Below are 25925 nucleotides of genomic sequence, written 5' to 3' on the forward strand. Positions count from 1 at the left end.
AAGCAAAAATCCTTCTAACAGTCCCAGTGGTAGCAGCAGAATCATATTCACTTTTAAAACAGTGGGTACCCACCTTAGACACATAAGAACTCAAATTACACAAAGCAGATCTCTCTATAAGAGGGAACAGATGCAAAGGTAGTCCTCCTATTTTAAGGACAGGCAAGCATGTACTTCAACATATGAACTTGACAGATGAGAATTCTAAAAACAGGAATACACTTTTCTCCCAAATATATCAAAAGCCTTCCCAACCTTGTCAAAAGGAGAGGGATTAGTATAAACCAAATGTTTAGCAGCATTGGGATTCACTGAAGCAGTAACTGCTGGATCTGATCTAGGATGAATTTATAAAAACTTAGGATTGAGGCACTTTAGTCTGTCTGCTTTTTGGGGAACAGCAGGCTGCCTGTCAAGGAAACTGCAGGCTGTGACAAAAACAAACTACAAAGGAGACAAAACAGGAGGAATAGGGCTAGGTTCTGTAAATTCTAATTTTAATAAAATCCTTTACTTTGTAAGGGACTGAGAAATATCACTGTTCTCCCAAATGAAACAACCAATTCATTCTGGAAATAATTTCAGAGAAACATAATCCTTCAAAAAAGTGCTGGTTGAAGTCATTCTCTCAGAATTAGAATCAAAAATATGTGGAGACAATCTTTGCTTTCAGGATCATTTTATAGTTCATACTTTTGAATTTCTTTATAAAATGAAGAACCCCTTCCTCTTTTACCAGATACTGCCATACAAGAAGGGTCAATAGCCTGCTCTAAACCCTAATCTAAGCCCAGTAAGTTGCTCCTGTCCAAAATAACTGAGATAGGAAAAGACACATTTTAAGTTTTTGTTTATTTTTAACTGGAATTTCTGCACAACCAGCACAGAAAAACCAAAGAGCAGGTCAAATGTTCCAAAAGGAAAGCCAAATAATCAATGAAAGAAACACTCCACACAAAGTACTTGACATAATTTAATAATTTAATGCTTTTGCTCCTATTAGAAGAACTTCATCAGAATAAAAGACACTCTTGTAAAACAAGCTTAAGCATGCTGAAAAGGTAGATGCAACAGGAAGTGTTAATGCTTCAGTCTATCAAACCCTCTTTAAAACTGGAGCAAGAGAAACAAATTTATTCAAGTGAGGTAAAATGTCCAAGTTTAAAAGGCTTTGCCAGGACAATAACAATTCTCTACAAAGTACAGTAGTTTGCCAATCCCCCCCAGCTGTCCTGGAAAACACTTTCCAATATAATAAAGTAAATGTTTTAAAATCTTTGAAAAAGAAAGAACAAAAGTGTTTAATTAAAGCACTATTTTCTTCACAAGTTTTAATGAAACACACATAGACCACCCCAGTGGTGTTGCAGGTATATCTGGAATGGTTAATAGTAAACGTGTGGTGCCTCAAAGATGCAACAACACTGGCTACAAGCACTAACACTTGGTAATATGGCCATGTAAGATGAACTGGCCGTCTCATTGTCGAGAGGTACCAATATTGATAAATGATTGGTACAAGAAAGATGGTGTGGTGCATCATTATTAAAACCAGGAAAAATACCAGAAATCCTGGACCAACTGTTCTTAACAATGGAGCATATGCCACCAGCATCCTAGGAATGATGCAATACCATAGATAATGTGTGGTCAAACACGCAAGGGGAGCCTGTTCCAGAGCATGGGGGTCCTTTGAGACACACAAATGTCTTACCAACACGTCTTATTTATGTCACAAGCAATTAAATCCTTGGATCTTGTGGTTCTAATGTTGTTCAATTTGCGGATGTGCAAAAGGTCCATCAGAGCTGGATCCCAGGATGTCTTGTATGCCAGGCACAGACTGCCTCTCAGTAATATGTAGAAGACAGAGTATAATGATAGGGTTTTAAAGAGATCCACAGAGGACAGTATGTTTAAAACCTCTGTGGGCGTTCCAAATGTTACACCTGTCTGGTCAGGTACATGCCAAAGAGAGGACTACACTCAGTGATGGTTCTGATAAGGGCTGAATAATATGGCACTATGACCTAGAAGCCATGCCTTCGCTTATAAGTTGGGCAACATAGAATGACTTTCGTTCTACCTTGGCAACATGCTGGTCAAAGGCCAAATTATGGTCTACATATGTTCCCAGATCCCTGACTAACAGGTTCAACTCACAGGGTTGTCTTATGGGTGAAGTAATTAGACTGGGAGGCAGTTTTCCCAAAAGGCACTACAATGCACTTCTTAGCACTGAGTTTTAGTCCATGACTTTGGCACCAGTTATTTGTCTGTGATAAACCCTCTGGTAAAGATGTTTGCATCATAGAGGGAATCTATAATTCCTTCAATCTGCAGTCATATGCAAACTTGGTCAGCCAAAGGTCCTTGAAATTAGCTTTTACGGATGAGAAGTAGATGCCAAATAACAGTGGTCCAGTGTGAAGCCATGAGGAACCCCACTGGTGACTTGTCTCTCAGTGGTGGTAATGTCATCAATCTTTACTTCCTGAGTCCCGCCTGTGAGCCAGCTGGCAGTTCAGCAAGATAATTATACCTGGGTGGAATATTGTATCAAACGCCTTAGCCAGGTCCATGTAGACAGAATGCACAATCTCCCCCCCCCCTCCCCCTTCCATTGCATTGGTGACCTTCTCAAAGAAGTTCACCAGGGTTTATTAGGCATGACCTTCCCCAAACTGGGGTGGGTCCAGTGTCTGAAGATTGCCTCTGTCTTTGTTGATCACTTCCATGATGACTCATTCTATGGCTTTGCATAATATACTAGTCAGACTAATATGCCTGTTGTTTCCGTGGCAGGTTGATGGTCCACCCTTCTGAAGTCGGATAACTGTTGCAGTCAACCATTCTTCTGGTACAAGGCCTGTTTCGAGGCTATAGTTGAAAAGTGTCTCAAGTGGTCCTGATGCATGTTTCAAGCTATTTAAAAGGCAAAAATAAAACTATAAAAATCAGTGCACACCAAGATTATATATTCCCCATTCCGAATGAGGTATGGGCCTCCTTGATACTGATACATGTATAGATCTGCAATCATGGAACTGCATACATATCTGCTGACCTCACAAGACCCAAACACAGTGAATGTTTTGAAACATGAGGAGAATAAATATAAGAGGACTTCCCTTCTTAGTCTAGCAGAAGCATACTGGTGTCAAGCAGGAATGGAAATCAAACCAGAAGTACAGTGGATATAAAAAGTGTACACACCCCTGTTAAAATGCCTCCAAAATTGATGAAAAGACAAGACGAAAACTGCTCAGCGAGGCTGCCAAAAGACCTACAGCAACACTGAAGGAGCTGCAGGAATTTCTGGCAAGTATTGGCTGTGTACTACATGTGATAATCTCCCATATTCTCCATATGTCTGGACTATGGGGTAGGGTTGCAAGATGGAAACCTTTTCTTACACAGAAAAACATCCAGGCCTGGCTAGAATTTGCAAAACAATACATCAAGTCTTCCAAAAGCATGTGGAAAAATGTGTTATGGTCTGATAAGACCAAGGTTGAACTTTTTGGCTGCAAATCCAAAAGGTATGTTTGGCGCAAAAAGAACACTTCACATCACCAAAAGAACACCATCCCCAAGGTGAAGCGTGGTGATGGCAGTATCATGCTTTGGGGTTGCTTTTCTTCAGCTTGACCTGTGGCTTTAGTCAAGGTGGAGGGAATTATGAACAGTTCCAAATACCAGTCACTTTTGGCCCAAAACCTTCAGGCGTCTGCTAGAAAGCTGAAGATGAAGAGGAATTTCACCTTTCAACACGACAATGATCCCAAGCATAGATCCAAATCAACAAAAGAATGGCTTCACCAGGAGAAAATTAAAGTTTTGGAATGGCCCATCCAGAGCCCAGACCTAAATCCAATAGAAAATCTGTGGGATGACCTGAAGAGGGCTGTGCACAAGAGATGCCCTCGCAATTTGACAGATTTGGAACGCTTTTGCAAGGAAGAGTGGGCAAATATTGCCAAGTCAAGATGTGCCATGCTGATAGACTCCTATCCAAGAAGACAGAATGCTGTAAATAAATCAAAAGGTGCTTCAACAAAGTATTAGTTTAAGGGTGTGCACATTTATGCAACCAGCTTACTGTACGTTCATTATTTTTTATATTTTTCCCCTAACAGATTTGTTTTTCAATTGAATTGTACAGGTTACAGGTCACATTAAAGGTGGGGACAGTTTTGAAATGCTTTATTGTGGTCTCATTTTTTGTATCACAAAAACCTGGCATTTTAACAGGGGTGTGTAGACTTTTTATATCCACTGTAGATAAATATCAGGCAGCAACTGAATATGCCAAAACAAAAAAAAAAAAAACACAAAAGAAAGAATATAAGGTGAAGGATCAGATAAGACGACAAGAAATGTGGAAAATGCATAAATATAGTTGCAATTATAGAAAACTCCTGGAACAACCTCATGTTGATCAAGATCGAACGCAGGAATGGTTAAGGAGAGGTGAATTCATACCAAAAGAGGAAAGGTTAATACTGGCGGCCGAAGATAGTGGACAATGCACGCAGTGGTTTACAAAGTCCATTGAACATGTGGGAGAAACAGACAAATGTAGGTTTTGTAAAACAGAATTGTGCTGACATCGGTAAGGAGCAAGAAAATGTTTCCCCAATGGGGTACTTAGCTTTAGTTGAAGACTTCGGTTCTGAAACTCGAAAACGAAAATTTCAGGAGTATATGCTGCTCAGGACTCGATCTAAAACTAAGTACCTTTCTAAAATGTAGAAGCTAGTCATGTAAATAACTATCATAACGCAAAAATATTTTCAGCACATGCAGCAAGCCAATTACATGTCGAAATCGGCAAAATGTTAGGCTATGTACTTCTTCAATGTCAAAGAAGTGCATAACAACTTTTATTATACATCTTCCATAGCTGTCATACTCCAGTCTCACACTGTACAACAAATGGCAGCCACCACAAAATTGCAATGGAAAGCTTTAAAATCAAAATACATTTTGTACTGCCACAGAATAAAGCAAAGGTGTGGCAAGGTAAAGTGACCAACAGCTTTTAAATGTATCAACTGATAAGATCTATACTTCACTTCTATCCATTTTCTGCGTTATAGTGCTGTCTTACAACTTGAAAAGTGTAAAACCCTTTGTGCAAATACACTTTTCGTTTTCATTGATTCACAGTACATGGAAGCAGCCAAAGTTCCATGTACTACAAAGAATTAAGATCAGGTTTCTCTGATTACAGGCCACTAGTTGTCTGTTCTCAAAATTGTTGTCAAGATTCACCTATTGACCTTAGTTCTCAAGGTGGCTTAACATCCAGTTCTCAAACGCATCCGTGGTTATGATCAGACAAGCAATCATAATCCATCATTATATTATTTAGTAGGAAAGTATACGATCCCTCCTGCTATACTCTAGATTCTAATTCACAACACAAGAATTTACATTTCTTCTTGGCCTGTCTATTCTAGGTTTAACCAGTTGAATACACATCAAATCAGCCATTAACTGAAAACGTGTAGCTGTGGGTCTTCCTCTGTCTTCATGGGTAGTACTTCACTGAGAAGGAATGTCACACTTCCAGGAAGAAGATAAGCACCCTCTCCTCAAGTGTGAAAGGGTATGATGAACTCTGCAGAGTTCCATACCACAGATTTCTGAAAATTCATCAGATTAGGAAATGATGCCCAAAATGCTCCTTAAGGTCTGAAGATACGGTAGCTGCCTACGTAACTGTCTTTTTATTAGGGTGAGGTTCAGTATTGTAGGACAGAAAGAAGGCCTAAAAGTTTTCAGTACGTCTTAAACATGATGTTAACCACCAGCTGCACCATCATTATGTAGAAAGGTACACAATATACTTTGTTTACTTGACAAAAGAGTGGAGTAAAATGAGAAAATAAAATCCCTACCCCACTACAGCATATGTCTGGCCATCGACAATCAGGCAGTCTGCAGGTTTTCTATCTTCTGTAGCTGAAATAACAAAAAAAAATGCATCAGCGCTCAGTTTTCGTTTCCCAGAAAAATGTGAATGAACAACAGACTGACAATATTAACTCCTTCAAATAGGATACCCTGGCATTATTTAAATTACTTAACCAAAATTACAAGCTCTTTCATCCTGCTTGTCCACACAAGACTTCTTTAGTGCAAATTACTTTATTTTACTTTTGTTTACTGGGACAGTCCAACTGGGTGAGAACCCATTTTCGGTGGAGGCCAAACGAGAAAAAATCCAGAAAAGAAATTACAATATTGACAGATTTTAGCAAATGTTAAAAAGATATTCACAAAACATAAAGAGACACAAAATTCAACATTTACCTTAATTTAGTCTATAGAGTTGCAAGTAAATAGACAGCCTGCTGTTAGCAGGAGATGTGATTTCCTGGTTGGATACATAACTGGAGTAATTATTTAAATAGGGAGGTAGAGAGAAGAGAAGGGAGGGTAGGAGTAAGTGTGGAAGACAGTGGAGGAGGGAGGGAGGAAGAGAAATTGATGAATGTTAAGTGAATAGGTGACGGGACAGAGAAAATTAGTATGTAGTAGAAGAGGTCTAGTAAGAGAAGACAGGTTAGGATAGTTTTTGATGAATAGGGGGAGAGGATAGGTGGTAAAATATAAGTGCAGGAGTTGGAAGCAGATGTGGTGAATATGGGATAAGAGTAAAGTTGGTGGTTAAGGGAGTGGCTCTAGCCAGGAGCGGTACAACAGCAAAGCCAATTATTACTGAGGAAGTATTTTAGGAGTTTTTTAAAGTGAGATAGGTTGACAGTGGTAAGGATGGGCTGAGGGATGGTATTCCATATTTTGGAGATTTAGTGAGAATACAGAGAGTTGCCTGCTTTATTGTTGGATTTAGTGACCTGTAATAAGGATGTACTGGAGGAACGGCGTAGACGGGTGTTAGCATAAGGTTGGAGCATAGGTAGAAGGGCAGGGATTTTATCAGGTTGATGTACTATATTTTATTTATTTTACATTTGTTTACTGGGGAATTCTGACTGGGCAGGTTGCCCATTTTCAGCTGAAGCCTGGGAAGAAAAGCTACATTAACAAAAATACAATACAATACCAAAAACAAAATGCAGAATACAAAAATAACACTCACACTAATATGTAAGAATCAACCTAGAGTAAGGAGGTCTGAAAAAAATAACATGAGACAATCAAAAAGCAGAGAGAGAAACATTACATAAAATATGCTGTATACAGTAATGCAAAAGGGGAAGAGGGAAGTTGATTTTTATAAACACATCGTTAGACACTAGAATGAGAACTTTATTGTAGCTGTAACATTTCTGTTGAACATAGAGGATTGTTTACTAAGTAAAACATAAGACATTGTTTACTAGTCTGCTACTTTTGTAACCATCTGATTTCAGTATATAGTAGTAAGTCAACATTATTCTGAGAGTTGAGGTACTATCTGGAAGCCTACTTTATGAAAGAGGTGGAAGAAATAGTGAGGGTATGGGGGAGCATATAGAAACAATACGAGTAAGAGTAGTGTTATACCTATATATCTGTATGAAATGCAGTATAGCTAGTTATAATATGGTCAGGCTTCCTAAGAGAGACTTTTTGAAGGCTTTTGTGTTGAGCTGAGACGTTAGAAAACAGTTTCTCAAGTTTTTAACAAATTTTGGTGGATTCACTGGCTGGTCGTTTTTCTTCCTAAGGGAAAAGAACTGCTGTTGTAATGGGTGTAGGCGTGTATCTTTTTATGGCTAGCATCTTAGGTTTACTTACTTATAGTGGATGCTGTGTTATAAAAGGTAGTGTAGGTAGGTTAGCCTGGGTCGGTGCAGTTACATATCCATGATCTAGCTAATTAGGATTTGAGGAGGTTTTTGAAGATGGATTTGGCTGTAGTTCTGATGTTAAGAGGTATGGTGTTCCAGATTTTTGCTATACAACTGGAGTAAAGACAGTCACCTGCATTATTTTTACTTCTAGAGATGACCATTAGTGATCTGCTATTAGATTGTAGTGAGCACTGGTTAAGGTATTGGTTTAGTAGGCCTTTTAGAACCGGGGTTTTCTCAGGTTGGTAGATTATTTGGTGGGCTAAGGTAAGTTGGTTAAGTCTGAGCAGATTGGGTAGTTCTAGCCAGGATAGTTTTTTGAGGGCTAGGCAGTGATGGGTCCTAGAGGCTGAATCTGTTGCAAACTTTGCTGTTTTGTTGTAGCATTTGTCTATTTTGGTTCAGTCTGATTTATTGAGATTGATGAGTACTGGAGATGCATAGAGAAGTGTGGAAACAAGGTGGGTTCTGGCAAGTGTGATTTTGGTGTTATTAGAAAGGTAATTTTTGCATCTGTATGGGGGCTATTCTGTGAGTAGAGGTGAACTGAGTGCAAGTCAAGTGGTGGGGTAGTTCTAGCCAGTTTAGCTGACATAAGGCAGAGCAGTGGTGAGACCTATGTGATGCGTTAGTAGCAAATTTTGCGATTTTATTGTAGTAGGTTTCAAGATTGGCTAGGTCAGTTTTACTTGAATTTGTGAAGATAGGAGAGGTGTATAGAAGGGTGGAGAGTAGAGAACTATGGGCTATATCTTGTCTAGCGATGTTAGTAAGGAAAGACTTGATTCTGTACAATTAGCCTACTTTAATGTGTCTTAGGTTCACAGGTTCATATGATGATACTAGGCTATTTGCCTGGAGGCCCTCATAAGCCTAGCAAAGAATTTCACCCATGTACCCACAAAGTCATCACCCATTTCCTCTGTCCAGCAGGTGCACAGGTGGGATCCCCAGTTTTGTATTTTCAGCTTCCCATCCTGTTGTCCAGGTTCCTCTTAAAGAGGACTAGAGAGATACTCTGCTTGACATGTCGAGGGAGTCTTTGGGGCACAAATCTATCTCGCCAACAAGTTCTATTAATGTGACATACCAGGTTGAGGCCTTGCATGTGGGTTGCGTGAGTGGAGTTTGACTTACGGACATGCAGCAACTCCATCAAGGCTGGGTCTGAGATGGCCTTGTAAGCCAGACACAGGTCACTTCTGAGCAGTCTCTATGAGACTGAGTAGAGGGACAAAGCTTTTAGCCTATCTGTACAGGATAGGTGTTTGAGACCCTGGATATTCCTGGTCAGGAACCACTGTGGTCTCTCCAGCTGCTGCATGTGCTTGGCAAGGTACATGCTGGAGGGGACACTGTACTCAATAATGGGTCTGATAATAGAGGAGTACAGGGATGTTATGACCTCATTGTTCCTGGATGAAATACCCTTACTTATGAGGTAGGCCATGTAGAAAGTTTTCTGTACAACAAAGGCAATGTGGTGGTCAAATGTCAGGTTGCTATCAACCTGGGTGCACAAGTCCCTCACAAATGATTTGTGTGTACATTGTTGTTAATGTGATAATTAGTGGGGATGCCATTTTCTCCAAGGGGGATAATGATGCATTTCTTGGCATTTCAGTTTGAGGCCATGCTTCTGGCACCAATCAGTAGTTTAGGTAAGGCCCTCTTGGAGGATGTTCACATCACTAGGGAAATTTAAGTCAGCACCCAGCTTGCAGTCATCAGCAAACTTGGTCAGCCAGAGACCACTGGTTTTGGCTTGCACCTCAGAAAAGTATATCCCAAAAGTAGAGGCCCCAAGACCGATCTTTTGGGTACACCACTCATTATGGGACTACTACTAGAGGTGGCTTCCCCTATTTTGACTGAGTGGGTTCCATCAGTGAGCCAGTTAACTACCCATTTGGTAACATATGGGTTGATGCCTAGCTGGGAGAGTTGAACTATTATGCCTGAGTGAGGAATAGTGTTGGAGGCTTTGCTAGCTCAAGGTAGGCAGTGTTCACAGTCTTACACTCATCTATGGCTTTGGTGAATGAAACTCAAATAAGTCGACCAAATTTAACAGGCATGATCTCCCTTCGACAAAACCAAACTTTGTGGGGTCAAGTGTTTGGAGGTTGCCAATGTCCTTGTTTATAAGGTCCATGATAATGTCTTCCATGGCCTTGCAGATCAGGCTAGTTAGGCTGATGGGCCTATAACTGCCTGGGTCAGTGGGTGCTCCACCTTTGTGTAGAGGGATCACAATGGCTGTCCTCCATTCAGCTGGGATGAAGCCGGTGCTTAGGCATTGGCTGAATAGGGTGCCTAATAGAGCGGAGAGCTCATCCCTTAAGTTCATGTAGGATATGGCCAGGGATGTTGTCAGGTCCCATGGAGACTGCATTTCTTGCCTTTGAGAAGGCATTAGAGACCTGCTCCCTGGTGATGAGGGGAGGGGGTCAGGTGTTGTGGATGTCCTGGTTTACTGATGGGGGGACAGGGGGGAGAAGTTTTCACTAGACTGTCTGCCAGCAGGTTGGCTATATCTGCAGCATTTGTGCAGGAGGTGTTACTGACCACCAGCTCAGAGCAGATTTGGGTGTTACCTTTGAGACTGCGGATATATGTGAAGGTGGCCTTGTGGTTGTCCTTAGTGGATGTGGCCAATTTGGACTCAAAGTTAGCCTTAGAGGATTTCACCAGTGACCTTCTTCATGGACTGTGATAAGTGTAAATCAAATTTCAAATTATTGCTGATTAATATGCCTAGTAATTTTGTATGGGTGACAGCTGATATAATGATGTTGCTGGAGGAATGCACTTGGAATGAAGTTGGGGGATTGCATGATTTGTTGCAGTGAAAGAGCATCGATTTAGTCTTGGAGAGATTCAGAATTAGTGGTGAATCAGATCATCATGACTCGACTGCTAAGGACTGTTGAGTTGTGAACACCAGTTGTTTTAGGGAGTATGCAGCACAAGAGTTAAGTCATCTGGATATCATATGACAGAGGAAAGAGGAGTAGATCAGTGGATTCGGCTGGTAAAAATACTTAAAAGTAGGGTGCCGAGAATGGAGCCTTGGGGTACATTCAAAACAGTAACAAAAACTCTCAAACATGACTTTAAATCACTATACATAGAAGTAACTTTATTAAAACAAAAATTAAGTGCTTTCGCAAAGTAACCTCTGCTTCATCAGACCATGACAGAACACAAAGTATAGTTACTATTTAAAATAAAAACTCAACCAATCACAGAAAGTTCAGCAATCATGTGATGACATTAACAAAAAAAACCCACCCAAAGGAGTTTTTATTTTAAATACTACCTAGACTTTGTGTTCCCTCATGGTCTGATGAAGCAGAGGTTACTCTAATTTAAAGCAGCGTTTGGGAGGAGTTTTTGTTACTGTTTTGGATATGACTGCTACGTTTACTCCAACCTTAACTGAGTGGTCTACTTTTTCTTTTCTTGCTGTTTGGCCTGTGTTTGTGAGAGACCACTTGGACATGGCTGGCACCAACATCGAGATGGATTATAATCCAGATTCAAGTATGGAAAAATTACGATGAGTTCTTAGCGTTGATACCAATTCACTCCTCTCTGCAACACACTTGACAGAGAGATGTGAGACACCCCAGCATGATTTGACTGTAAGTGAACTTTCTCTTTCCCAGTTGAGGAACCTTGAAAATTACTTATACAGATAAAAGAGGTATCAGTGGCAGAGGCTTCATTTAGAAGCAGGTATTTAGAAGCAGGTATTCAACACAAGTCTGTATGAGGTATGAGAGTGTTAAAAATGCCTACTTAGGGTGATGCATATCCTGAACTACTTAGGAAATGGCAGACCCTGAATCTACAGCTGGAACTGGACTATCTTAGACTTCTGATTGACTTCTTTTACCTATGGAACTTCCATTAGGCACTGAAATCAAGAATTTACAACACGATAAGCTTGTCAAGTTGTCAAGCAAAAATATGTGAAGTCTAGTTTAATGTTGCTCGTTATGGATACAAGTTTCAGGCCATGAAACTGAGAAAGTTACAGCGTGACCTGAATGACTTTAGACAGGGCCATGTTTTTTCTTGGCCTTGACAATCTTTACAGCATAGGCCTGACAGACCAGATGATAGAATCCCCGAGGATAATGGGGGCAATGGCTGTGGAAGGCAATAGTGCTGAAGTTAATAATGTTTCAACTGAACCTGGCTTTAGCAGCAATCTCTCCACGTCATCTACACCTGTATTTGTTATGAATACAGAAGTTTCAATCACCACTACAGCTCAACCTCCAGTACAACGGAGTCCAATGCCCCTCTTTTTCCCTACCATCCCTTTTATTGATAAACAAGGGACTCTAGAGAGAGAATCACTAATGCAGTCGTATAAGAAGGGGGAGAGCACAGTATCGCAACAATAACATAAACTGAGAATGAGGAACAGGCAATGAATAATCTTGTCTTCAACATTTTGTCATTTAATCTTACCTCTGATCAACTTTATTTCTTAAATAAAGGCCTCTAATTTCATACCTTCACAAGCTTTAGACTTAACAGTTGTCCTTTTTGATCTGAGGCTATCTGCCCATAATGTCTCCCTGTCTCTGTTGAACAATAGTTATCAGTCTACCTACTCTTTCTTTAATAAACCCAGTCTGTACACTCCAGATCTACATCAACTGGTGGCAGCTTTTATTGAAGTACATGACAAAAAAATCTGAGAAATATTAATAGAGAAACAAACACAGTAGTCTAAACTTGACCCCTTGTCAGAAGGCGGCACTGCATGAATTGTAGGCAGCTAGACATCTAGAAATACGCCCCACAGATAAGGGAGGAGGTGTGGTTGTCTTAGATAGAGATCTCTATCTGGAGCAGATGTCTACTATGTTGAGTGACTTTACTACTTATGTTAATATTGCTACGTATGGAGTACATGGCTTTATTAATAGTCCATTTTTTGGTGTCCAACCTGTTGATGACAGGATTGATTACTCAAGAGTTGTTATGACTATTTTACTGTTGATAATCCCCATTATCCCTATTTTATATTGGCTCCCTAAAAATTCATAAGAATCTTGAGAAGCCACCTATGAGACCTATCCTCTCTAGCAGAGGATGGGTCACGAGCCCTTAACCATTTATGGACCTTGTTCTAGATACTGTTACCACAGTGTTGAAAGATACTAAAAGCTTTCTGGAAGAGCTTTATGTCTGGGCTAATCAAATTTGCATGATGATGCTTTTCTTTTTGCCACATGATGCAAATTCATTGCTCACTGTTATTCCTAATGATGCTGGAGTTGATGATGTTAGGCAGTTTCTGATTTCACATACTGATTTTCCACCACTAAAGTCGAGTGATTGTGTTCCTTGATTGAGATTATACTTAAGAATAATGTCTATTTTTGAGAACAACTTTTATCTACAGAAAACTGGCGTTGCTATGGGCACTGTATGTGCTAATAGCTATGCCATCTTGGTCCTTGCAAACTGGGAAATAGTCTGGTCTTCAATGGTAATACTTTTTCTTCCTATATTAGATTTTATAGGCATTTTGTGGATGACAAACTTATTGTGTGGAAAGATAATTAAAAAAAAAGGTTTAAAGCATTTGTTGACTTTCTACACAACACAACTGATTTTTTTGAAGTTTAGCTATAAGGTTACTAGAGAATCTTTGAGGTTCTTGGATATCTCTTTATAGATTTTTCAACCCTCAAACTTTTTCAGAATGTCTAAAACACACTGATTGGACCCCTCTAAGAACCCTACCCATCGACAATCCCATAACCTACTTCAATGAATCATTCCTAAACCTACTAAACCACCACAATCCCCTTATAAACGAACACATCAAGGCCAATCCCTCCCCCTGGCTATTAATAGAAAATAACAATGCAACAGAGAGACAAAAAATGGAAGCAATACCACATAAACAACCTGACTCCATACTAGAATTCAAACTCCAAGACTTTGTAAAAATAATAAATAAAGAATGCAAGGCATACTACTACAAACTTCAATCCGAGCACTCAACTAACCCTAAAAATGTCTGGGACACCATCTCCTCCCTCCAGGAAATAAAGATAACTCCTATCCTAACCCCAACCTTAATGACCTTGAAACAGACACCCAATTTAACGCCTTCTTTGTGGCGTATACAGCTAAATTGTCCTCCTCTTTTCCTCATCCTCCCTCCAATCCCAATCCCCCATTCCCCAAATCACATACCTCCTTCATCCCCCTTCAGCCTAAAACCCATCCCCACAAACACAATAAAAAAAACTACTACTACAACTTAAACCTTGCCGCAACGCACCTGATAATCTACCAACAGCCTGTCTCAAACTATCTGCTGACAGCATAGCTTTTCCCATTTGTATCTTAACAGATCCATCCACGAATCCTATGTCCCATCTATCTGGCGCCATGCTTACATCATCCCACTATATATGGGAGGCAAAAACAGAGACACCACCAATTTCAAGCCTATTGCCATCCTTTCCCCACTTTCTAAAATACTAGAAAAAGGTATCCATTCACAACCGATGCCATATCTAACACAAAGCAATCTCCTCACCCCACTCAACATGGCTTCCGCCCTGGTTATAGTACCATAACTGCCCTCCTTTCCTTTCTTGAAACCATTAACCAAGCACGCGATTCTGGTAAACTCATATCAACCCTGTTCTTAGATCTATCAAAAGCCTTTGACACAGTCTCCCATCCCTTACTCCTAGCTCAACTCTCCTCTCTCCACCTCTCTCCTTCCACCATAGCCTGGCTCTCTAGCTATTTCTCTGAATGACAATAAGCTATGCAATGGAAATCCTCAACCTCTCCCTTCCTACATAACCCCCATTGGGGTGACCCAAGGTTCTGTTCTACGTCCTCTACTCTTCAATATATTTATTAACAACTTCCACCACACCATCACGGAGTCCTCATTAATCCATTATGCAGATGATTCAATATGCTCAGCATACTCCCCCCTCTGACTTACTTTTAAAAACCCAATCAGCTTTCTCTAAAACAGAAACCTGGATACAAAACAATCACTTGGCCCTAAACACTAATAAAACTAAACTGATGATCTTTTCTCCTTCTAGAAACTCCCCTATCGACAAAACCTCATTCTCCATACTCAACCAGAATAACGTCCCTATTGAAATTGTATCCAATACCAAACTGCTCGGCCTCATCATTGATGAAAATCTAAAATTTGACACCCATATTCAATCCACCATTAAAAAAACATCAAAAACTATGACTCCTGTACAGACACAACCGCTACCTCACTCCTTCCACCAGACAAATCCTAGCCTCCTCCTATCTTTTCCCCTCTCTTATGTACAGCGGGCCCTCTGCTAAACAATTTCTAGCTCGGCCTACAATCCAAACTAGAGTCCTGCTACCATAAAATAAGCAAATTCATGACCAATTCAAAAAACTCAACCCAACATTGCCACTCTCTCCATTCTCCACAATGGCTTAAACTATATTACTTGAAATTCCTTAAGCTCACCACTGCCCACAAGTTCATCTTCAAACCTTCCAGCTGCCCCTCTCTCGCTACTGGCTTAACCCACTACATACCCAACCACTCACTCAGATCAGAAAAACAAAACCTCCTACAAATCTACAAACCCTCACAACCCTCTGGCTATCTTCTGCTACCTGCTCCATATCTAAACTATGGAACTCTCTCCCTCCCCCTTTCGCAAAATTTCAAACCATACCAAATTCAAATCTCTCTTGTTCTCCCATATATCTTCAAAATGGGCATGCCCATGTCACTCTTCAACATAACTTCCCCCTCTATCCATTCTCATTTCTATCCTCTGCTACAAAAAATAATAATAAAGGCTTTGGTACACTGGATGGATGTTAGGCGCTCCTTGGTAGGAAATCCCAGAGGTGATTGATGAATACTACAACAGTGATATGGAAGGACATCATTTAATGTCCCAGGCAATTACAGGCCCATCAGCCTAACTAGCCTGATCTGCAAGGCTTTGGAACGCATTATCATGGACCTTATACACAAGGACATTGGCAACCTCCAAATGCTTGCCCTCACACAATTTGATTTTGTCAGAGGGAGATTGTGCCTGTTAAACTTGGTTCACTTCTTCTAAACAGTCACCAAAGCCATGGACGAGGGGAAGACAGTGCACACCACCTACCCTGACCTAGCCAAAGCCTTCGACACTATTCCCCACTCAAGCATAATAGAGAAACTCTCCCACCTAGGCATCAATGTTTATGTTACCCAATGGGTAGCTAACTGGCTCAATGACAGATCCCACTCAGTCAAAACAGGGGAATCCACCTCTAGTGGTAGACCTGTAAAGAAGTGGTGTACCCAAAGGATCGGTCTCATGGCCTCTACTGTTTGAGATATACTTTTCTGAGGTACAAACCTAAACCAGTGGTTTGTGGCTGACCATGTCTGATGATGACTGCAAGCTGGGTGCTGTCTTAAACTCCCTTAGTGATGTGAACATCCTCCAAGACGGCCTTACCCAAACAAATGACTGGTGCCAGAAGCATGGCCTCATACTGAATGCCAAGAAATGCATTATTATCCCCTTTGAGGAAAACAAAGTCCCCACTAATTATCACATTAATAACGATGTACTAATCACGCAATCAGTCGTGAGGGACTTGGGCACCCAGGTTGATAGCAACCTGACTTCTGACCACCATGTTGCCTCTGTTGTATGAAAGACTTTCTACATGGCCCTCTTCATAAGTAAGGGTATTTCCTCCAGGAACAGGGAGGTCATAACATCCCTGTACTCCTCCCTTACTAGGTGCATTAATGAGTACAATGACCCCTTTGGCATGTACCTTGCCAAGCACATAAATTAGCTGGAGAGACCACAGAAGTTCCTGACCAGGAAAATCCAGGGTCTCAAACACCTATCCTGTACAGATATGCTAAAAGCTCTGTCCCTCTACTCAGTTTCATACAGACTGCTCAGAGGTGATCTGTGTCTAGCATACAAGGTCATCTCAGACCCAGCCTTGATGGAGTTGCTGCATATCCATAAGTCAAACTCCACTCACGCAACCCACAAGCAAGGCCTCAACCTGGTCTGTGACATTAATAGAACTTGTCGGCAGGATAGATTTCTGTCCCAAAGACTCCCCCATCTATGGAACAGACTCCCTCTCCATGTCAAGCATAGTACCTCTCTAGCCCTCTTTAAGAGGAACCTGGACACCTGGATGGGAAGCTGAAAATACACCCCTAGGATCCCACCTGTGTCCCTGCTGGACAGAGGAAACAGGTGCTGACTTTCTGGGAGCATACACAAAATTCTTGGCTAGGCTTATAAGGGCCTCCAGGCCAACAGCCTAGTATCATCCTATGAACCTATTAACTACATTAAAAATGCACAGTACAAATAGTAATGCGACAGGAGACACATTCAGAAAGAACTGAGCATATGAATTTGATAAAGAAAGGATTTCAGGATGGTTATTCAACGGAATATCAGGAACAAAGGAAAAACAGAAGTACTTGTATTAATTGCTAGAGGAGCTCCAATAGTGATAGAAGGTGAAAAAAAGATGTCAGATTTGTGGTAGTAAGGGACTATTGACAAGGGATGAAGATTGTGCTAAAATGTATTTATATTCCACCTAAAACTGCTGTCATGGAGTTTAATACATTTTGGGATAGTCAACTTTCAGCAAGTAATATTACTTATTGGTGGGGACAGTCATTGAATTTGCAAGAAAGAGGATATCTGGGGGGCTGAGAAGGGAGAATATAACATGAGAAAGTAGATTTATGTAGAAATTAATGAAAATATTTGATAAGGAACAGATGAATTAAGTGGCAGGAGAGAATTTATATATTATGCACCAAGGTACAATGACGGATTTAGACTAGACAGAAATTTACTGCACAGAAACATGTGCATTTAACTGAGAACTTTGACACACATCCGATGACTATTTCAGATCATGTGTCGCTCGTCTAGTCAGGATAAAATAGACGAGCCTTGTAGGTGCTTGTTCAAGTATCTTTATTATGTACAAACAAACTAGGACTGAAGCTTAATAACTTTAACGTAGATAAATTTATAAACAAACTAGCTATTACATTCATATATGCTCCCTCTCTGGCTGCACTCTCAAAATGGCACTGAAACTAGCACATGCTTGCTACTTATATGCAAGTTCAGTCCTTGGAAATGCTTCCTAAATGTACAACACAGCTCTCTATTCTACATCCTCCCTCTGATTATTGAGTCGTGTATTACATGACATGCAACTGATGCAAATGATTCTTTGTCATGCAATTATACAGAACTAGATACATATATTCAACTACAAGCAGGTTGCTGTGTATTTCACACTAGGTCTGGAAATACGATCAAATCATATGAGACAGAAATAAGAGTTAGGTTTAGCAACTGGGATTGTCTCTTCTGAATGTTCAACCATAGGTACATTAGGAACATCAACAGAAACAGAAGTAGGAGTCAAGACACGTTCTGCAACAGAAACATTGTCTGGACTGCTCCGAGATCTAGACTCTATATCACAGGAACAATGCTGCAATGACGGTTCTGGTACAGGAAGTAGATGTCTGTGATTTCTCCTGTACTCCACACCCTCTGATTTCACAAAATAGGATCTTTGCTCTGCAAATATACCGGTTATCTGACTAAACCGGTCAAAACTTTTCACCATTTGTATCCTCTCTCTTTCTTTCAATGGACAAAGAAATCTGCTCAATTTATCATAACTGGACTTCTGGAAAGAATGCTTTCTGAATAATTGGGCTCTAACTGTTTTGCTGTTTTTTAGCTTTAGGCCTCAACAAACTGGAACTGATAGGCAATGTTGTTCTGGTTTGCCTAGATGGAAGTCTCTGAGCAGGCGAGTCAAGTATATCATCACAGGTTATGTTTCTGAGATTGAGTAAATTCAAAAAGACATCAGTATTATCATGCTTTGACTTCTCCAGAAATTGCTTTGCATTCTGTACTGCACGTTCAGCTAGTCCATTTGGCTGTGGATATTCTGAACTACTGGTAACATGTACAAAGTCCCATTCTTTTGCAAATTTCTGAAACAACTGACTGGTAAATTGGGTACCATTGTCAGAGATAACTTTCTGTGGACTACCATGGACTGAGAAATGACTTTTCAACTTGGTGATGACAGCAGTGGACGTTAGATTAGGTAATAAATTAATCTCAAACCAGTTCGAATAAGAGTCTACCAATACGAAGTAATGCTGATTGTTCCACTCGAATATATCAGTGGCTACTATTCACCAAAGTAGTTCAGGAACTTGACTTAGATGAAGTGGTTCTTTTTGCAAATGCAGTTTTGTACTATTGCGTACTGAAGAAGAAGTACTTTATCATTGTCTTTTACCAGAGAAGGCCAAAATACTAGTCCTCTCACCCTTCTTTTGGTAGATCTGGAACGTAGGTGACCACAATGCAAAATCTGGATATACTCATGTCATAAGGTAGCAGGAACAATAATTTTACGACCTTTGAAAATAATGCCATCTTCCATCAACATCCCAGCTCTGTAAGGAAAATAAGTTTGTACTTCAAGTGGTACACTAGATTGCTTTGACAGCCATCCAGCATTAATATAGTGGTTGAGCTTTTGCAACATTGGATCAGTCTTTGCATGATCTCACCGCTCATGAAATCTCATGGTTGAAAAATTACACACTTCCATGACATCAAGGTCAAAATTATCTGCATTAAGTTGTTCTGTTGTATTTCTGGGTGATCGGGATAAGGTAGCAGCCAGATGAAGAAGTTTGCCTTTTGTATAGACCATTTTGAAACTGCACGTTAGCAATTTGAGCATCATTCTTTGTAATCCCGCTGGAGCTGAATGCATAGGCTTCTTTAAAATAGTGACTAGAGGTTGGTGATCAGTTTTAATCTGAATAGCTTGGCCATAGACAAAATCATGAAACTGTGAACATGCAAATACTATTTCCAAAAGTTATTTTTCAGTTTCACCATATTGCATTTCAGCTTGGGTAAGCGTTCTAGATGCACAGGCTGCAGGTCTGCCTTCTTGAAGGATTACTGCACCAAGACCAAATTTTGAAGTATCACAAGAAAGAGTTACTGGTTTACTGACATCATAGTATCTTAATGTAGGTGGGGTGACAATTTTCCGCATAAGGTCTTCAAACGCTCCCTGGTGCTGTTCCAACCAAGACCATGTAACATTTACACATCGGCTCTCTTAAAGGTGTTGTCAACTCACTGAAGTCTGGTATAAACTTGTCTAAATAGTTGTCCATACCAAGAAAACATTGTAGAACTTGAACATTATCTGGTGTTGGCATCTCAAGAATGGCTGCTTGCTTGGACGGGTCTGGCCGTAAGCCAGTGCTAGTAAACAAATAACCTACATATGTAACTTCTGGTAGTATGAATTTGCACTTCAGAGGATTCAGCTTTATGTTCATTTCACATGCACTGTCTAGAACTTTCTTAAGGTTTTTCTGTCATGTTCTGCTTCACCATTGCCTCCGACCAATAAATCATCTACTATTATGGCACAAGAATAACCTGAAAAAGTTTGCTCCATTGTACACAGAAAGACTTCACTTGTAGAATTTATTCCAAACGGCATCCTGAGGAATCTATATCTACCAAACAGAGTATTGAAAGTAGTCAGTAATGAGGATTTGCGATCAAGCATCACTTGTCAAAATGAACTTTTTGCATCCAAGACAGAAAAAAAAAACAGTGGCATTTGATATTAGGGATGAGACTTCCTTGACTGTATGCGCTGGATTATGTGGTCTCTTTAACGCTTTGTTCAAATCTCTTGGGTCAATACATATTCTGATTTTGTCTGTGTCTTTTTTGTGGACTGCTACCATAGACGACACCCATTCAGTTGGTTCTGTCACTGGACAAATTATACCTTGCTGTACCATTTTATCCAATTAAGCTTTAACTTTATTTTACATAGCTATCTGAACTTTTCTTACCAGTCTAACCACTGGACTGACCTCTGGGTTTAACTTCATAGAATACACAACTGGATGTTTGCCCAACTTGTCATCAAAAACATCAACATACTCTGAGGAAATAGCTTCAGTAAAATTGGAACTAGGATATGTGCTTATATGATGAACTTCTTTGGTAAAGGAAAGTAAACTCATTCGCAAACCGTCTCTGACACCTAATAATGACTCCACAGGTCTTCAGACTACACTGAACAAGCTGTAACAGTTCTTAGCCAAATAACATGAAAGCACTACCGAGCCTTCAGTTTGAATTTCTTCACCTCCATAAGCAACAAGTTTCGGGCAACTAGCCACATTTAAGTTGCTCACCAGTTCTCACCCTAGCAAATATGTCTGCTGACACAATATTACATTTTGAACCAGTGTCTAGTTTAAGCCCATTGATCTGGACAGTACAAAACACTTCATTCTTTGCCAACAAATTCAATGCACCAACCTTTTCACCAATCATTGACATACCGTCTACATTGAAAGTAGAATTGCAGCTCTCTATATGATCAATTTTCTTTTTTGAGTTACCCTTCTTTACAACTACTGTGTGAGGTTTACTTGATTTGCAAATCTTTTGAAAACTGTTTCATTGTTTACACTTCTGCCACTGCTGACCAAATGCTAAGCACTTTTCTCTTTTAGACTCATGATTGGCACCACAATTGCGATAGTTAACAACAAAGCTGGATTTGGGTTTTGCTGACTCACCCTTGTACTGCACTGAATATGTCCTTTTCTTACAGCTTGCTGGAAAATTAGAAGTTATGTACTTACCATAACGTTCCATCTGAGTAGGTGGATTCATTTGTCTGCAACCTGTGGGTATGGATCCGATATCGGATCCGAACCGGCATGGTTTATCCAGCTATGGATCCGAGCTCCTAGCTCCTCCCCTCACCCATAATGCCCTGCTCTCCCTACATGACCTCAGATAGAGTTTGCCCTGCACCAACTACCCTAACCAAAGGGTAACACACCCTATGCAGGAAACTGACAAGGCCAGAGGGATAGGAGGGCGGGATGGTTGCAGACAAATGAATCCACCTACTCAGATGGAACGTTATGGTAAGTACATAACTTCTAAATCTGAAGTAGGAGAATTCATTTGTCAGCAACCTGTGGGACAGAGTCCCCAGCTACCTGAATCTTGGGTGGCCATCATGGAAGGATATTCTGGAGCACCGCGGAGCCAAAGGATGCTCTACCTCTAGAAGTGATGTCCAGCTTGTAATGAGTAATAAAGGTATGAGATGAAGCCCAAGTGGCTGCTGAACAAATGTCATCCAGAGGAACCCTAGACTTAAAGGCCGCTGAAGTAGAGACAGACCTGGTCGAATGAGCATGGACTCCCTCCGGTGCGGGCCTCCCAGAGGCTTGGTACACCAACAGAATACATTGAGAAATCCAGCGTGACAAAGAAACTTTGGAAATTGGTTTACCCAGATTGAATTTGGCAAAAGAAATGAACAACTGGTCTGATTGCCTATGACCAGCTGTCCTATGAAGGTAAAAACGAAGCTGCCTGTGAACATCCAAGGAATGCAGCTTGTATTCGCCTTTGTTTTGATACTTAGGGAAGAAAACAGGGAGGTTGATGGACTGATTAATGTTAGCTTCTGAAGCTACTTTAGGAAGAAAGGAGGGATTGATCCTTAGGGACACCCGGTCCGGATGAAAAATCAAATAAGGCGGTTTCATGGACAAGGCCTGAAGCTCTGAAACTCTCTTAGCCGAAGTAATGGCTACCAAAAAAGCAGTCTTAAAGGACAAGTATTTAAGATCGACTGTGGCCGCAGGTTCAAGGGGAGCAGTCAAGGCCTGAAGTACCAAGGAAAGATCCCACGGGGAACCGCTTTGACAGGGGTCTGAGCAAAAAGGTGCCTTTTAGGAAGGTTTTGCATAACTTAGCCGACATAAGAGTCCCTGAATCGTGTCCAACATGGTAATGAGATATGGCCGCCAGCTGAACTTTGACCGTGGAACTACTGGCCATCATTAAAGAGAGTAGTAAGGAAATCTAGAACCAAAGGAAGGGGAACCGTGAAAGGATCTAGGCCTTGCCGCTCTGCCCAAATGGAGAAACGCTTCCATTTACTGCGTAAATTTTTCTGGTAGAGGGCTTGTGGGCCGCTACCAGAATGGCCTTAACTGGGGACGAGATACCGGAGTCCTGATTAGGAGTGGAACTGGAGCAGCCAAGCAGTCAACTTCAGGTTGTCCAGGTTCGGAGTTGGCAGGTTCGACGGGTGTGATATCAGATCGTGAATGGGATCTAGAATCCAAGGTGGATGCACTGAATGAGACTTTAGGTAAGGGAACCAGATCTGTCGAGGCCAGAATGGGGCAATGAGGATCATTCTGCACCCCAACCGAGAGGCTTTCTGAAGTACTTGTAGCATCAGAGGTAGAGGGGGGTATGCGTAAAGAAGACTGGGAGGCCAAGCATGCACCAGAGTGTCTCTCGGAGAATCCCCTGGAGGGGGGATTAGAGCGAAAAAACTGTCGCACTTGGCGTTTAAAGGAGAAGCAAAGAGATCGCAACAGGGAGTCCCCCACTGTGCGAAGATACGTTTCACTACTTGAGAATTGAGAGACCACTCATACGGGGAGAGAATGGTGTGACTGAGCGTGTCCACTAGGATGTTGGTCCGACCCGGAATATGCGTTGCGATGAGAAAGCGGTTGGTGGAGATCACCCATTCCCACACTCTCATGGCTTTTCGACATAAAGGGTAAGACCTGGTTCCCCCCTGTTTGTTGATGTACCAGACCACTGACATGTTGTCTGATTGAATCACAGTTGTTCCCAGGGGAAGGAGGGCCTGAAGTGCTCGCAACGCCAAGAGCACCGCCCTCATTTCCAGAACATTGATATGCAGGGAGGTCTCTGAATCGCTCCACGTGCCTTGGACCATCCGGCCTGCAAAATGCCCCCCCCCCACCCTAGGCGGGAAGTGTCCGTGGTCACCGTGGCGAGAGGGGGAGATGCACAAAAGGGGCAGCCCCTGTGGAGATCCGGAGAATGGAAGCACCACAAGAGAGACCGCTTGCAAGCCTTGCTGATTGCAATGGGATGATACAGGGGGAGGGAGAGAAATGACCATTGCACCTGAAGTGTCCATTGAAGCACCCGCATGTTCAAGCGGGCATGCGGAAGAAGAGTAAGCGCTGCCGCCATAGACCCTAGCGCCCTCAGGATCAATTCCGCAGGTGTTGAGCTGGAGTGAAGGATGGCCCACACCTGGAGTCGCAGATTCCGAACCCTGTCAGTTGTGAGAAAGGCTCTTAAATTTCTCGTGTCTAACCTGGCTCCTATAAATTCTATTGTTTTGAGTAGGGACCAGGTTGGACTTCTCTGTGTTTACCGTGATGCCTAGCTTAGGAGCTAGACGAAGGAAGGAGTCTCTTGCCAAAGAGAGTAGATGCCTTGTTGGGGCGGTGAGAAGCCAGTCGTCTAGGTACGGAAAGACCTGCACCCCCTGAAGCCTCAGGTGGGCCGCAACCACTGCTAACACTTTGGTGAACACCCTGGGGGCTGTGGTGAGACCAAAGGGAAGGACCCTGAACTGGTAGTGACTGGCTCCCAGCCGGAAGCGAAGAAATCTCCTGGATCGTCTGTTCATCAGAATGTGGTAGTACGCGTCCTTGAGGTCTATAGAGCACATCCAGTGATTCTCCCCTAGAAGGGGGAGGATGGACTGCAAAGTGAACATCCGAACTTCTCTTTGGGAACTGACAGGTTCAACAGGGACAGGTCTAGAATGGGTCTTAGGTCCCCGCCTTTTGGCACTAAAAAGAACCTGGAGTAGAACCCTGATCCAATCTGGTCTGGGGGGACGGGCTGGATGGCTCTTTTTTTCAGCAGATGGCCAATTTCTGCTGAAGCGGCCTCCCTCTGATCGGGTGGAACATCGGGGAGGATTTTTAACTTTGGGACATGAAGAAAGGGGATCTTGTAACCTCTGGATATAATCCGGAGTACCCAGCGGTCCGATGTAATGGACTCTCATGCCGCTAGGTGCTCCGAGAAACGTCCCCCGACTGCTTCCAGAGTGGAGCAGTCGGGCAACCCCTCAGGGTTACTGCGTGGGCCGTTCAGAGAAAGGTTCCCTGGACCCAAAGTTCCTGGGAGCCCCTCTGCCCCTAGGGCGGCGTCCTCCTCTGCCGCGGAAGGACTGGTTGCTGGACCGGGTTGGGAATGCTGCGACTTCCGGAACCACATCTTCTTCTGGCCCTTTTGGTTCCTAGAGTAGGACCTCTGGGGCACAGAGAAGCGGACTCCGACGGCAGACAGCGTCTTCCCGTCCTTCTCGCTCTGAACTAAGGTATCGCAAACCGTCTTGCCAAAAAGGGCAGAACCGTCAAAGGGGGCGTTCGCGAATGTTGCCTTGAAGGGCTCCGTAAAATCGCAGTGGCGGAGCCAGGCCTGCCGTCTTGTGACTAGGCCCGCTCCCGCAGCTCTAGCGGCTCCCTCGGTAGCGTAGTCACAGAACGAAGAGTGGCCATATGGGTGGAGTGCAAAAGTTTGTCCTCCTCCGATATGGACTCTGGGGGGGATGCAGCGTATTCCTTGATAAGATCTTGCTGCATCCTAATGACATGTGCAAATAGTTGAGCGCCCTCACTGAGAAGATCGCTGAACTAAAGATTCACTTCCCCAAACGGTCCATCATCCGAGACTCCTTGCTCGGGGGATGGACTGAGGGACTCTCCTGGGCGAGTTCCCTCTTAGTGGCTGCTGCCGACAACATGGCATCTACCGGGGGTCCCTTGCTCCAGTGGGCACGGTCAGCAGGGGGGCTAAGGATCCTGTCGGGCCTCTTAGGGATTGGCTCCACGGTGTCCGGGTCCCTCCACGCCCTGGTGGTAATAAGGTCCACCAGGGGGTCAGCAGGAGGGGACACCCAAGAGGTAGACGGGCCCGCTTCAAACGCCTCCAAGAACACTGACTCATCTGAGGAAGACTTTGGGGCAGACCACCCACCTCTAATCCGTAACATTTCCATGATGTCTCCGAAGGAGACATTCTCAGGAGGGGATCTTGGGGAGCCTTCCCCTTCCTCCAAGTCAGTATCTTCGGTCAA

At 42.2% G+C, this 25925-nt stretch overlaps 1 protein-coding gene across 1 annotated transcript in view; it reads right to left on the reverse strand.

Annotated features, from left to right (window-relative positions):
* VPS54 (VPS54 subunit of GARP complex) overlaps positions 1–25925 on the reverse strand; it is a 1876392-nt gene that overhangs the window by 317681 nt on the left and 1532786 nt on the right. Inside the window, exon 18 of the mRNA XM_044055553.1 lies at positions 5907–5970. Coding sequence (XP_043911488.1) covers positions 5907–5970 — 64 coding nt within the window. The remainder of the gene's footprint in view (positions 1–5906; positions 5971–25925) is intronic.

This window comes from Protopterus annectens, chromosome 1.part2 (assembly GCF_019279795.1).
Source record: "Protopterus annectens isolate FY-2018-M chromosome 1.part2, PAN1.0, whole genome shotgun sequence".
In the NCBI taxonomy this organism is placed as follows: Eukaryota; Metazoa; Chordata; order Ceratodontiformes; family Protopteridae; genus Protopterus; species Protopterus annectens.